Source organism: Mustela nigripes, chromosome 1 (assembly GCF_022355385.1).
Source record: "Mustela nigripes isolate SB6536 chromosome 1, MUSNIG.SB6536, whole genome shotgun sequence".
NCBI lineage: Eukaryota > Metazoa > Chordata > Mammalia > Carnivora > Mustelidae > Mustela > Mustela nigripes.
Genome location: NC_081557.1, coordinates 208,519,433 through 208,533,661, shown reverse-complemented (window position 1 = coordinate 208,533,661; position 14,229 = coordinate 208,519,433). Strand labels below are relative to the sequence as shown.

Sequence of the window (14,229 nt, the reverse complement as noted above, 5' to 3'; positions counted from 1 at the left end):
CCACCATTGGCAGAAGTCCTGTAAGGGGGTGGGGTGAGGATCAACACCACAACTTGTATGACATTTGAGTTTAACGTAAACATATTTGCATCTGACAGTGTGAACTATGTCTTCCTGATGTCTTTGAAGAGCACGTCTTAAGAAGCCCTATTCCTTTAGTTAACTCCAAGTGCTAATAGCTGAAAACACTTTCCAAAATTTGTAGTAAGAAAACCCATAAAAAAGTTATAAAAATATTTATTTAAACATTAAGGAAAAAATTACACATACTTAAATCTACGTTAAATAAATGCTAGGAACCTGGTAATGTACACATGATAACATCTAAAGTGATAGGAACACATAAAATGCTTCCAGTTGGTCCTCTCACCTAACAAGACTATTATAAAAATGAGAAATACAGTAATTGCTAAAGCTGGGTTAAAGGCACAGGACACAATCATTCCTTTATATATACCCAGTGATCATATACAACCAAGGAGTCAACAATTTATCTGCCATTTTGGGAGGACACCATGTACCTATAATGAAACGCTACTTAAATATTTACACCAATACTTGCTCCAATGATTCAGATTAACACTGCAAATTAATTACTTCTATTTTGAACAGAAGATTTCTGTTTTGAATTTGAAAAATTCAATAACTGTTGAATTTAAGAATAGGCAAATGAGCTTGAATTTATCCTGATTTCAATCAGACTGCAAAGTTATAATTTTTCCCAGGAAACCACTCACTTCCTAGAAGCAAAAACACATTGTAGCCTTTGCATTCCGTCTGCGGTGTCTTCTTCTGGCTGGCCATGGAAGCATTCACACTGACACGCTCTAAAACCTGCAAGGCAATGAGCATGGATATCCTCCGTGAGGCATTCTATCTGCAGCTGCGGGATCTGTTGTTAGCACAGTGCAGTCCACATGCCATACAAATCTCTGGCTTTCCCTCACTAAATATAAATTCACATCAGCAGGAAGTCAAAAGTTCCTGAATACATGTAAAAAGTCAAAACTGAACAGCCAATCAGACACATGAAAAAATGTTCATCATCACTAGTCATCAGGGAGATTCAAATCAAAACCACATTGAGATACCATCTTACACCAGTTAGAATGGCCAAAATTAACAAGATAGTAAACAGCGAGTGTTGGAGAGGATGTGGAGAAAGAGGAACCCTCTTACACTGTTGGTGGGAATGCAAGCTGGTGCAGCCTCTTTGGAAAACAGTGTGGAGATTCCTCAAGAAATTAAAAATAGAGCTCCCCTATGACCCTGCCATTGCACTACTGAGTATTTACCCCAAAGATACAGATGTAGTGAAAAGAAGGGCCATCTGTACCTCAATGTTCATAGCAGCAATGGCCACAGTCGCCAAACTGTGGAAAAAGCCAAGATGCCGGGGCGCCTGGGTGGCTCAGTGGGTTAAGCCGCTGCCTTCGGCTCAGGTCATGATCTCAGGGTCCTGGGATCGAGTCCCACATCGGGCTCTCTGCTCAGCAGGGAGCCTGCTTCCTCCTCTCTCTCTCTGCCTACTTGTGATCTCTCTCTCTGTCAAATAAATAAATAAAAATCTTTAAAAAAAAAAAAAAAGCCAAGATGCCCTTCAACAGAGGAATGGATAAGGAAGATATGGTCCATATATACAATGGAATATTATGCCTCCATCAGAAAGGGTGAATACCCAACTTTTGTATCAACATGGATGGGACTGGAAGAGATTATGCTGAGTGAAATAAGTCAAGCAGAGAGAGTCAATTATCATATGGTTTCACTTATTTGTGGAGCATAACAAATAACACAGAGGACATGGGGAGATGGAGAGGAGAAGGGAGTTGAGGGAAATTGGAAGGGGAGGTGAACCATGAGAGACTCTGGACTCTGAAAAACAGTCTGAGGATTTTGAAGGGGCGGGAGTGGGAGGTTGGGTGAGCCTGGTGGTGGGTATTAAGGAGGGCATGGATTGCAGGAAACACTGGGTGTGGTGCATAAACAATGAATTTTGGTACCCTGAAAAGAAATTTAAAAAATTAAAAAAAAATTAAAAAAATAAACAAAAACAAAACAAAAAAACTGAACAGCCAAACAAGTAACGACATCAGGGGGAAGGGGAGAGGTGGGACATGTGGTCAGGTGAAGTGACATCTTTAGCGACACATGTCAACCAGGACAAAGGGCCACCAAGAGGGGCCAGGAGGCCCCAGACACAGCACAGTGAGTGGAAAGGAGTCTCTGCCCCAGCGCAGTCAGGGCCATGCCAGTGACAACCTGCAGCCTGACAGCGATGGCATTATGTCTGTTTCTCCTTTATATGGGTATAGTGACTCTCCTTTAAATCGCCAAAGTTAGGGAGCCTGGGTGGCTCAGTGGGTTAAAGCCTTTGCCTTCTGCTCAGGTCGTGATCCCAGCATCCTGGGATCAAGCCCCGCATCAGGCTCTCTGCTCAGCAGGGAGCCTGCTTCCCTTCCTCTCTCTCTGCCTGCCTCTCTGCCTGTGATCTCTGTCAAATAAATAAATAAAATCTTTAAAAAATAAAAATAAAACGCCAAAGTCGCGAGCACCTGGGTGGCTCAGCCCGTAAAACACCTGCCTTTGGATCAGGTCATGATCCTGGGGTCTTGGGACTGGGCCCCAAGTCAGGCTCTGTGCTCAGCAGGGAGCCTGCTTCTCCTTCCTCTGCCCTTCCCCCTGCTTGTGTGTACTCCCTCTCTCTGTGTCTCTCGTTCTCAAATAAATCCATAAAATCTTGCAAAAGAAAAAATAAACTCCAAAGGGAGCACATGTTTTCTGTAGCACCCCAATCATTTGCTTAGTATATATTAACTTTTACTTCTCTGGGCCTGTTTTCATGCCTATAAACAGATGCACCAAGTAGATTTCCTCCAAGCCCTTAAGTGACATGAAGGAAGTGGGTGCCTTGGTTGCTTTCACCATGTCCCTCGGGAGGTAGAGGGAGTGCTCTTGATATGTATTTGTATGATAAATGGCTCATCTGAAATTCAACAGACAGAACCCACTGTGTAAGACAGCAAGGTCCAGGGGGGCCATTGTTTGGAGGGAGGAAGAAATTCTATAAGGAACATGGAAGGAAGAGGTTGACGTGTCATCTGTTAGGAAGCAGCCAGAACAGTCAGAGCGAGTTAGAATACCCGTTCTTCCTACGTCCCCCCTCCGCCAGAGCAATCTGGCCAGTCATCACATGTGTAACAACTGGCGGAAGCTGACTTCAGGAGAACATGATCGACAGTGTCAACTTCTCTATACTGGAGGGTGCAGGACAGTCTTGGTGACATCTCTGAAGGGAGGGTGCCTTATTAAAGAAGTATTAAATTATGCCAAAGGAAAGGGGTCTCAGTCCCTTTGACCTCAGAGTTCAGTGACTGAATGGGTGATAAGCAGTCTGCTATTTCTGGGCCGCCACCTGAAAACTGTCATTGAAGACACGGTTCTAACGAGTTCAACAGCAGAAATACTGTTCCCGAATGCCTACCTTTAGAAATCAGCCAAGCAGTGAGATGAGCATCACAACCCCCATAAACTGAGTGAACAACACCAGTGGAGTGAGGAAGGACCACACGTGCCACAGAGCAACGTTGAAGCTGAAAAGGACAAAGGACACACAGTTAGTAACTCCGGCCACAATCCACACACACGTCCCACAATGGAATTCAGATTTAGAAAACTTGCTGTTTCCTCAGTTTGGGAAAGTTCACTTAGCCAGCAACTTTATATGCGTTTCCTGTCCTCTGAGATGTGATTTAGCCCATACTAGAAATAGCACAGACTCTCCCAAAGCACTTGGAAATGAAACTGCTAAAGGTTCTCCCGCAGAGTTGCCCAAGGGGAACCTGAGGGTCTAAGAGTCAACATCTGGGATGCAACAGGAATGACAATGGCTACAGCCTTTTACGATATACACACCATCCAACAGTTACAGTCAAAACAGTTCCAAATGTTTTTTTTTTATCAGAAACAAAATGAAAAAAGTAACCACCTAAAAGCTGCTATTAAATGTCCTATTAAGAGGGGCGCCTGGGAGGCTCAGTGGGTTGAGCCGCTGCCTTCGGCTCAGGTCATGATCTCAGGGTCCTGGGATCGAGCCCTGTATCGTGCTCTCTGCTCAGCGGGAAACCTGCTTCCTCCTCTCTCTCTGCCTGCTTGTCATCTCTCTCTGTCAAATAAATAAATAAAATGTTAAAAAAAAAAAGTCCTATTAAGAAAAACACTTCTTGTTACCAAGGTGAGAATAAGACAGCTTCTAAGTGCAAATTATTTTTTTGGACTAAATTTGGAAGAGCAGAAGTCAAGGAGCAAAAGCTATAGTCAATTAAATCAAGACTTGAACATGTAACAGTCTGATAAACAGAACTTTAAACAGCTATAATCCCACTGCTCTAAAAACTGAATTTCTGGGGTAATCTTACTCTTCTAATATACAAAAGCACATCTATCTACCCACATCACTGAAGGGCTAGTAATGGCCACATCACAGGATAACACACGTCAATACCCTTAAACTTCAACTATAGAAAATTCTTCATAAAAAACAGGCATTAAAACGGAACATGTACAAAAGTATATAGGTTTTTCCAAAATCAAAATTCAACTAACACAGAAAAAGGAAAAAAGCTACAGGCATATACACAACACATAAGAGTAGTTTTTCTTTCTGCCTTGCAGGACCATGGTGATTTATTTCCTTTGTGTTTTTCTAGAATACATTTCTCTTTGGTGAGAAGTATACTTTTATACACATGGAAAAAATCAGTTTTTTCACTGAATAACTATTAAGAAAAAAACACTGTTGTGTTTTTATAGCAGTAAAACAGTAAGAACAGCTCTAAATCCAACAAGAGAATAGATTAAGTAAATACTGGTTACAACTATGTACTGGTAACTACGGAATAATTCAAAACAATAAGGCACATCTATAGGTACAAATATGGAAAAATTATTAACGATAAGGCTCCATTTTAAAAAAATGGTCACTTCGGAAAAAAGGGCCACTATTTACTGAAATTGGAGGTATCGACAACTGGTAAGCCAGCAATTTCACTTCTAGAGCTAAGTACATACACGTATGTGAGCATATTCACATCCAACAGACATGTGTGCACATGAGAGTCCTAGTCCACAATGTTAACAGCATCCTTAGTAACACCACCAAACTGGAAATAATCCACATGTAGTGACACTAGAGCCAATAAACTGGGCTTCAGCTATAGGCCGGAAAGCCACCCAGCAACGAGCGCCTGTGATACACAAGGCAGATCTAACAGGAGCTGGGGTGGGATAGCATGAGACTGAGACACGAGGCAGGAACAAAAGTCAGGCTTTGCACACACCGCCCAGACCACAACTCCGCTCATGCAGATGCATTTTCTCTCACGATACAGGAAAGACAGCAGTTTTCCATTTGTCTCTGAAGTTTTGAGCGTGAGAGTAATAAACAGCATACATAATATTGCATGTAAACAGCCAAATGTGAAATAATACACAATATATGAATGCATTTCTATCAAGTTCAAAGAGAGATAAAACCAGGTATTGAAGAGATGCAAAAGAAAACAAGTCCCACACAGGTTGGGGCAGTGTCTGTCCCTGCGCAGGAAGGATGGTGCCCAGGGAAGGGGTGGGGAGACAGAAAAGGATTCTGGAGCTGGCATGGTTCTCCTCCTTGACCTGGGTGGCTTTTGCCAATGCATCTCTTAATTGGTTCAACTAGGCAATTTCTGTTTTTCCACTTTAAGCGTACATTGTATTTCACAATGAAAAATGACTGAAAAAGCAAAATGCAGACTATAAATAGCATGTCACCATTTGTGTATTAAATAGCTAAATACATAAAGATCCTACTGGAAAAGGACTCGGAGACCAGCAATGACAGGAGGCCATTTTCCCATTACTCCTTTCCTCCAAGTTTTGCACCATGTACCTCAGCACTGATCAAAAACCGTTTTATTGGGGCGCCTGGGTGGCTCAGTGGGTTAAGCCTCTGCCTTCCGCTCAGGTCATAATCCCAGGGTCCTGGGATCCAGCCCCACATCAGGCTCTCTGCTCAGTGGGGAGCCTGCTTCCTCCTCTCTGCCTGCTTGTGATCTCTCTCTGTCAAATACATTAAAAAAAAAAAAAACAAAAAACTGTTTTATTCCCAGTTGTCATTTCAAAGTTAACTTACCAAATTCCAGCCGCAAGAAAAGCAGCAGTGGTGACGGGGATCAAGGTGGGATACCGGACGTCGTAATCTTCAATTCCCCGACACCACTCCAGGTAGAGAATACAGTAACATGCGATTGACAGGCTGAGGAGCAGCAGGGCACCACCAATGACAAACCAGCTGCAGAGACAAGAGCGACAGGAGGGTTGACAGCACTTAGCAGCACGCGCCGCAGGAAGACAGGGGGGTTATAAACACATACGCGCAGCACACGCCCAGAAACCACTGTGCAAAACAGGAGAAAGCTCCCAGCCACGTGTCCCTTTCATGATCCAGGGCAGATGGCAGCTTTCTGTGTCTTTCTGAAGACTGGAGTGTGAGAGTCAGAAACAGGGCCCGTGAATGTCTCCAAGTAAAGGAGTTTCTGGGAATACTGATGATCAATCTGGACGATGGTTTCTTCAAACTGCCTCTTGCAACAGGTTTCTCAGGGAGACGCACCCATTTTGAGAAGAGCGCCAACCCTCTCAGGGGCAGGCCTTTTCTCACTTCTCATTCTACCCAAGAGCTAGCTCTGCATATGAAGGCAGCCTCCTCGCCCCTGCTGGTCAGGAAAGGCCAGATCTGGGGACCGAAGCCCTGCTCCTGTCTCCCCATGTCCCCATTATTCTCTGCTTCTCCGAAGGGAGAAGACCGGTGTTCCGCGTGGACCAGAGAGGGTTCATGGGGGGGCCTGGAATAATCAAGTCACACAGGCTGGGAGTGAGTGTACTTCCCACGGTGGCAAGGTTCCAGACAGGCATTTTATGACACTGGGTTCTGGGATTAATGATGAGAGGCGGGGGAGCACAGCCTGTCCTATTTGTGGGTCTGGGTCTGGATCTCAGCTCCAGCAGGACTAGCTTTGTGGCTCTGGGCATACTACTTAGCCTCACTGGCTTTGGAAATGTTGCCAGGACTCATAGAATAGCTGTGAGAATCACACAGTTGCTCAGAAAAGTGCTTCCCACACAGTTAACGCCCAGCAGCAATCATCCCTATTCCACCAAGCTGATCCCTGGGAAAAGATAGTTTCATGTTCCTCTTCAAAGTGGTCTTCACAGACCTCTCTTCCACTCGAGTGTGCATCCTCAACAGGGGGACTCCCAAAGTGAAGAAATAATCTTACTCTTCCTGTATGTACAAAGCACAGATACTCAAGTAGGACGTAAGGGGCAATTAGGAATGTCTTGCCAAGGCTCCTTAAGGGTACTGAGAAAGGTTGAGGAACACTGTTACGGTGACCTCCTTGTTTGGTCAGGATCCTTCTGCTCGTCTGTTCTTAACTTCATAGAGATCCTAGCCCGGCCACAGAGTCCCGATACGGTGGAGGAGAGAAACAGTTGAAGAACCTTCCTGAACCAAGATGACACTACAAGTCGGTGGCCCTCCACCCCGGATGTCTATTAGAGTCACTGCAACACTCCCAAAGGAAGATAACTTGCCCCAGCCTCCCAAATTCTGGCTGGGTGGGTTGAAGAGGAGCCTGGGCATCCGGGCTGGTAATTTCCATTGTAGTGTTAATCAGTGTCTCGGTGCACATGCATACAACAACCAGTTTCCTAAAAATTGAAACTTTCAAAGCGTCATGGTGTTCACTGTAACGCTGACCTGTCTCTCCTGTCTTTGAACAGTCTTACAACATTGTATAGTTTTTTTTTTTTTTTAAGAGAGAGAGCATATGCGAGCTGGGGCAGTGTTGTGTGGGGAAGGGGGAGCAGAGTGAATCTTAAGTAGGCACCACGTTCATCACAGACCCCAATGCAGGAATCGATATTAACGACCCTGAAACCATGACCTGAGCTGAAAGAGTTAGACATTCAACCCACTGAGCCATCCAGGTGCCCCTCACCTTGCACAGATTTAAAGAACCCTAAGGCCTCGAGCTTCTGAACTTGGGCTAACAACAGTGCAAGAAATAAGCAATGACCTCAAGTATGGGAAGGATGAACCCTATGCAGGAAAGCGGATCGCAGCCCATACTCCCTCTCAGGTACCACTCTCTTCCCATGGCTACTCCAACCCCTGGCCCGCCCCCCGCTTCCCTCCCCACCGCTTATGGAGGCCCTCAGCAAGAATCCAATGCTACTCAAAGTCCTCAACCTTTGAGTATCCATTCCTGTCTCTTTTCTCTAAGGGGACACTTTTCTGAGGCCAGGGCTGGGACTTCTATTTCCTTCTCCTGTTCCAAAGCCTGGCTCCAGATTCTGTTATGGGCTCCGAGGCATTCCACTTACTCCTGCTTGCCCCCAGCACCTTTTGTGTAACTAATTATCCCTAACCACACCAATTCCTTAAACTGGGGAGAATACTTCCTATAACGAGACAAAGAGGTAAATCCTGTGCATAAACTTAAACAGCACCCACTGCGTGATGGGAGTTATCTGTCCTGGCCCAGAAGGGACTGGTGGGGTCTAGAAATATGCCTTATTCATCACCATCACCCCAGCCGAACACACCTCAGGTCCTAATGACACCTTTGAATAACAAAGAGACAGCTGCCATGAGCAGTGTGCAAAGTAACCATTTTCTCTTTTCTCAGCCCGCGTTCTAAACCAACTGAGAGACACGAAGGAGTTAGGCTAATGAGGTCAACTGTCAGGTTTTTTGGGTTTTTTTTTTTTAGCTGATGGAGCTATGGGAAGATGGCTTTGGTGACCAGATGTAGAACCTGCCAGGTTCTAAGTTGATGTGAAAACCTAGAGACCCTTGCATGTTGGGGCTGCCCCCATAAATGATGGCAGAGAGCAGCAGACCAGAATCTGTGCTTCCCATGGGCAGCTGGCTCCCAAGAGAAAGAAGGTGCTGAATGACATTTGTCTGGTTCTTCACCCCAAACTCAGTCAAGGAGGGAACAAGGCTGGCAATGGGCAAGAAGATGGGAGTGTTTAAGGAAAACTCCAGCTCATGGGAATGAGGACAGAACAAGGTTTTTCCCTCCACAGTTTAAAGTCCTACATGTTTTTTTTTTCCTGACTGCATGCATCTCCTGGTTCTCCCTCCAGTGGTCACCAACCTTCCTTTGAAGAGAACATAACATGGGATCAAACAGTCATATCCACTCCTTTGTAACACTGCTGCTCCTTGTCAATAATTGTGCTTGCATCCTATGTAAACCAGCCCCCGCCAATGCCAGCTCCAATGCTCATCAACATCTCCCCCTCTTTGTTCTGCTATGGGGGAGGGGAGCCTCCAGAACACTCTCTAACGCTCAGTGAGGACTAAGGTCTGATTCACCACCCTGTCCCCCATGTTAGCACCTGAGATTATATGAAAGAAATCCCAATCTTCCTGAATGATTGACAATCCCAACTCCTCCCTCGAGTGATGTCAACTCTAATTCATCCCTCCCTATAGCTACCTTATTAGCTGTAACTACTCTCTGAAAACAAGCTCTGAAACCCAATTCTTACCCACCATGGTCCTTACCCCCTCCTCCCAGTGCTCCTGCACTTTATCTTCAGCAAGACCGTCAGGCAGAATCTTTCTTCTTCCACCTTTTACAAATGGATTAGCTCCTTCTTAAATTCACTACCTTTACATCCCACAACACACTTGTGCTGAAAGGCGTAATGAAATACGTTTCAGGCTCATATGTTCTGCTGTACATATCCAAACCACACACGCTCGTATTCACCTTTGTTATCACCAGTACCTCTAATAGGGCACCCGGCAGAAAGTAAGAGCTTTCCAAACATTTGCCAAAATTCAACTGACAAAACAGAACTTGAAAAATAAGATGACGGTGTTTAACTTAAGAAGCAATGAAGTTTTCTCACCTACTAGTGTGAAAGTTTTCTTTAACAGTTTTAAAGAAATCAACATAGTAGGTCACAACAATGGATGCCAAAATCCAGAATCCAGAATGGATATTAAGTCTTGGAAGAGGTTTCTCCTTTTTTTCAACAGCTGTAGAGGTTTCTGCAAATAAGGAAGATTTTAACTTATCAGGTTAACATAAGTTTATAAAGACAAAGAATAGCTATTTTAAGCCAGATAAAATAATTTCCTGGAGCTTTCCAAAACCCAGATTCTCTCCAATCAGAGTACCGGTTTCTTCTGTACAACCATGCAAATAGGTTTATATATGCAGAAGTAATTAATAGGAATCTGTTATAAAACATGTTCAATATAAGCAGATTTTTCCTTTTAAACAAATTTAAAAATCAAATTTACAGTTATTATCATCTTTTGGAAAGAATGACACCTTCCGGTAGTGTAGAATTTTATGTTTTGTATATTGCATAGGAAAGTAGTTAGTCTTGTTAATTAAGAAAAATGCAGACAGCAGACATTATAGCACAAAACAGACTTGTAATTTCCCCCAAAATACTACTTTTAACTACATATTTTAATTACTGCAAACAAACACAACCCTTTGAGGCAGCTCAAAAGTGGCAAGGGCACACTGGAGGTCTAGTCTTGGCACAGTAGTGTCCAGACAGGTGATGGACAAATCAAATTTCTTCCATTTGAGACCCAACCTGAAAGAAAAGGTGGCTGGGGTTGGGTCTGATGAGTTATTTCTAAAAAGTTCCCCAGATAAGTGACATGCCCTCTCAGTTCTTATGAGAACCACTGGCATACATCTGAGGTCCCCAACCTTTAGCAAAACGTCAGAATCCCCAAGAGGCATGGTCATAATACAAATTCTGGGAGATACCCTCAAAATTTATAAATAAGCACGCCTGGGCATGATGTTTCCTGTTTACTTTTAAAATGGTAATAAGTGCACCTGACTTACAACATGCAGGTTATATCCAATGAAGATATATCTAAAATGAAACCTCTTTCTCCTACCCTTAACCCTAGTTTTACAACCCGAAAGCAATTGCCAGTATCAACTATGAATTCTTCCATATTCTATGTATTTACAGGTGAACACACATCACACGTCACCAGGTTCATACCCAAATGGTGGCATACCATACTTTGTTCTGCGCTTGCATTGGAAAATCATCCACCCTGGTTAAAAAAGGGAAAAGTCTGCCTGCTGTGTCAAGTATGAATACATCCAAATGTTTAACCAGAGCTCTGCTGATGGGCAATTAGATGTTGCCAGCCGTTCACTATTACAAGCAATGCTGAGGTTAAACCCTTCGTACATACGTCTTCGGGTTGTGGTACGAGTATGATTCTTTGGTATTTCTTAGAAATACAATCGGACGGTATTTTTTATTTTAATGGCTATTACCAAACAGGTGTTAACCAGGTCTCCCGGGAATCCTGAAGCGAAGCTGGGATGAAGATGCGCGGGGCTACGCGATCACCAGTAATCTTTTATGAAGCTAGATACCCGACTTGCACTACTCGGCAAGCCTTGAAAAGCGAAACCTGGTTCCTCCTGACAGGGCAGGGCTGCAGGAGACCGGCGGAGCCGGCCGTTTCCGGGCGCCTCGGCCCCGGCCACCTCAGTGCGGCGTGGGGCACGCCCCGGGGAGCCCCTCACCCGGCCCGGCGTAGCCCTCGCTGTCCAGCGGGGCCTCGGTGTCCGGCGGGAACAGGTATCGCCGTCGGAGCTGCTCCCGAGCCCGCGGAGCGTCCATCTTGGCGCCGCCCAGAAGCGCGACGGAAGTGACGCAACAACAGGAACTTCCGCCATTGGATCTCCGACGGAAGTGTGTGTGGCTGTGAGGAGTGGGGAATATGTAGTTTTCGCGGTTTTAGTTGGTGAGACTCTAGGGTGGGGTTGGGTTTGCAACCTCCGGGCTCGAGTACACAGAATCTGAATTTCAAAAAATACTGACCCTGCCCCCGCGGAAGAGATCCCAGTTGGATTCCGACCTACGGAAGGCCAGAAGGACCAGGCTTATCAGTGCCGCCAAATGCGTGCCAGGCGAGGATGCGCGGCTAAGTTGCGCCGCCTGTTTCCCTCGGCGCTTTACTGACCGAGCCTCCTCTGACTCCCCTGTGCCCAGAGCATCTTAGCACCCCGGCTTCTTCCCTGCTTTTCCTCTTCAGGAGTCGTCCAGCTAGACTTGAAAGGGCCAAAGGCAGCCCTGGGAGGTGGAAAGGCCAGCCGCCCGGTCCCAGTGCCCGCTGCCCAGCCTCGATCCTCGCCCCTGCCTCTGATGGGCTTGGGCAAGAGATAAACCTCTCTGGGTCTGTATCCTCTTAGATCTGTTGTGGGGTTTAAGTAGGGAGCGCCCGTGTGTGGTTCATGTTAGCCTCCTCCCGGCTCGTGAGAAATTGCCTCCGCCAGGAACGTGGGAGCCGAATTTGTACTTGCCCGGAGAACTGCCGCTTCCCGTTACGTACATCAACCAAGAAAGACTGTCACGAATTCACAAGCTTTTTCCAGTAGTGGTCCCGTTTATTACTCTCCTACCCGGCCCTATGCATCATGTGTTGAAAAATTCTGTGCTTAACTATTGCAATATGATTACTGAGCACCTGCTATTTGCTGGGAACTGTTAGACACTATGCTTGGCAATAGATAAAGATGAGTAAGAGATCACGTTGCCCTTGAGGCACTCCTGGACCGAAGATGACCACAGAGAACTACTACAGTGTAGTGCAGTGTTTATAAATGTACAGAAGAAGAAATGTACGAATTTTTGTTAATTCAGTCAGCCTTTTCTGAGCAACCATATCCACTAAAGTGCTGGGGACAGAGGTGAGTTAGAATCTAGTGGAGGAGTCGATTTCAATACAGGGCTGTAACAGAAATACCATATGTGGAGTTATGGGGGCACCAATAAAGGGCTGTGTGCTCTGCTGGGCGTGTGGGCAGCAGGGGGAGTGGCTTGAGGTGGATTGAATACATGGGCGGATAGCCTAGGAAGCAGCCCAGGAGGTAAAGTTTGCATTAATAAGCACTTTGGTATCTTCTATATGTCATGAGTATTTGCAGAAGAGATTTAATAAGTATTCAAGAGAAGAATGCCAAGTTTCTGCTGGTTGGCTTCTGTCATTCCTTCAGCCTTTCTAGCAAACTCGTAGGAGCAAAGGATGTAACAGCTGGATAGATCATATGGCCTTTCTACACAATGCCTCCTTTTTTGTTTGGTTTTGTTTTTTCTTCTTCTTTTCAGACTCCTCAAGAACCAGGATTCATCAGTTCAAAGCCAACTGAGGTCTTCGCCCTCCCCTCTTTTCTCTCTTGTACAGGGTTAGAAGCCTTGTTAACAGGAAGTGAATTCCTCCTATCAAATACAGTCTTCTGTTGATTGTCTCCTTGCAAGAAGGTCAGTGCTGGGTCTCCCTTGTAACTGAATATTCCCCAGAGCATCACAGTGACTCCAGGGTTTCCATATGTAGTATGTTCAGGTCAGATCCAGTTTCCTCTTTGATGGTTTCAGGGTCTTTGTATTTGGATCTGAAGCCCTTTTAGCCTTTTTCCCCTGATATTTTTAATGGAATTACTCGCACACCATATTGATGATACTTAAAAGCAGGTTGGAAAAAGTCCAGTATTTAATGACCACATCTTCTTTGCTGGGGCCAGTTAAATAAGTTCTTAACTGTGTGTTCTGTGTACCTTAATAGATAACCTGATATCAGATTGCTACCAACCAAGGGATTTCATTTTCAATGTCAATTACTTATGGGGAAAAATGAAATTGACTATGACCTTTGCTGGCTGTCCTTAGCAACTTGGTTACATCCAATGTGTTTATAAAATTTTGACTCCTGTCTCCATCATGATGGGTCTTTGGACAAGGTATTTCATTGTTCTAAATATCAGTTTCCTCATCTTGACACAATAGGTACCAGAGTGATGATAAATGTGTACCAATCACTTAGCTTATTTCCTGGAAAATGATATGTGTTCAAGAAGAGAGTTACTATTCTGTACTACTTACTTAGCCTTGCAGATCCTGCTCACCTCCTAATCAGTTATTCCCTTCTCCTTGGGCTCCAGAAAGGCTTCTTGTGATTTTCCTTCCACTTGTGCTCTCCCACCTGACTGTGGGCAACAACCATATCTTAGTAGTTCCCCAGTACCTTGCAAACACCTGACACGTAGCAGGAATTTCATTACCCAGTTTTCACCTCAACCGTTGGTCACAGTTAACTGGTCTTCAGTGTGAACACAT

General features: G+C 44.9%; 1 protein-coding gene and 1 long non-coding RNA gene across 4 annotated transcripts in view; one reads left to right on the top strand and one right to left on the bottom strand.

Annotated features, from left to right (window-relative positions):
- Positions 1-221: 221 nt before the first annotated feature.
- Positions 222-11,760, bottom strand: TMEM128 (transmembrane protein 128). Its single transcript, XM_059380830.1, has 5 exons — positions 11,640-11,760; positions 9,970-10,111; positions 6,173-6,331; positions 3,485-3,593; positions 222-834 (listed from the first exon to the last, which is right to left on the bottom strand). The coding sequence occupies exons 1-4, from the start codon at positions 11,734-11,736 to the stop codon at positions 3,494-3,496; spliced, it is 498 nt and encodes a 165-aa protein (XP_059236813.1). The 5' UTR covers positions 11,737-11,760; the 3' UTR covers positions 222-834; positions 3,485-3,493.
- Positions 11,761-11,795: 35 nt separating this feature from the next.
- LOC132004401 (uncharacterized) overlaps positions 11,796-14,229 on the top strand; it is a 25,422-nt gene continuing 22,988 nt past the window's right edge. For all 3 annotated transcript variants that reach the window (XR_009400509.1, XR_009400508.1, XR_009400507.1), the window contains exons 1-2: positions 11,796-12,806; positions 13,301-13,377. This is a non-coding gene — a long non-coding RNA (uncharacterized LOC132004401). The remainder of the gene's footprint in view (positions 12,807-13,300; positions 13,378-14,229) is intronic.

Excerpts from the sequence above, each read along its gene's own strand:
- TMEM128 (XM_059380830.1), bottom strand. The coding sequence starts at position 11,736 with ATGGACGCTCCGCGGGCTCGGGAGCAGCTCCGACGGCGATACCTGTTC. Across the intron at positions 6,332-9,969 it reads GAAAACTTTCACACTAGTAG|CTGGTTTGTCATTGGTGGTG; the intron begins GTGAGAAAACTT and ends TTGTCTCTGCAG. Across the intron at positions 3,594-6,172 it reads TTTCTTGCGGCTGGAATTTG|CTTCAACGTTGCTCTGTGGC; the intron begins GTAAGTTAACTT and ends TGTCCTTTTCAG.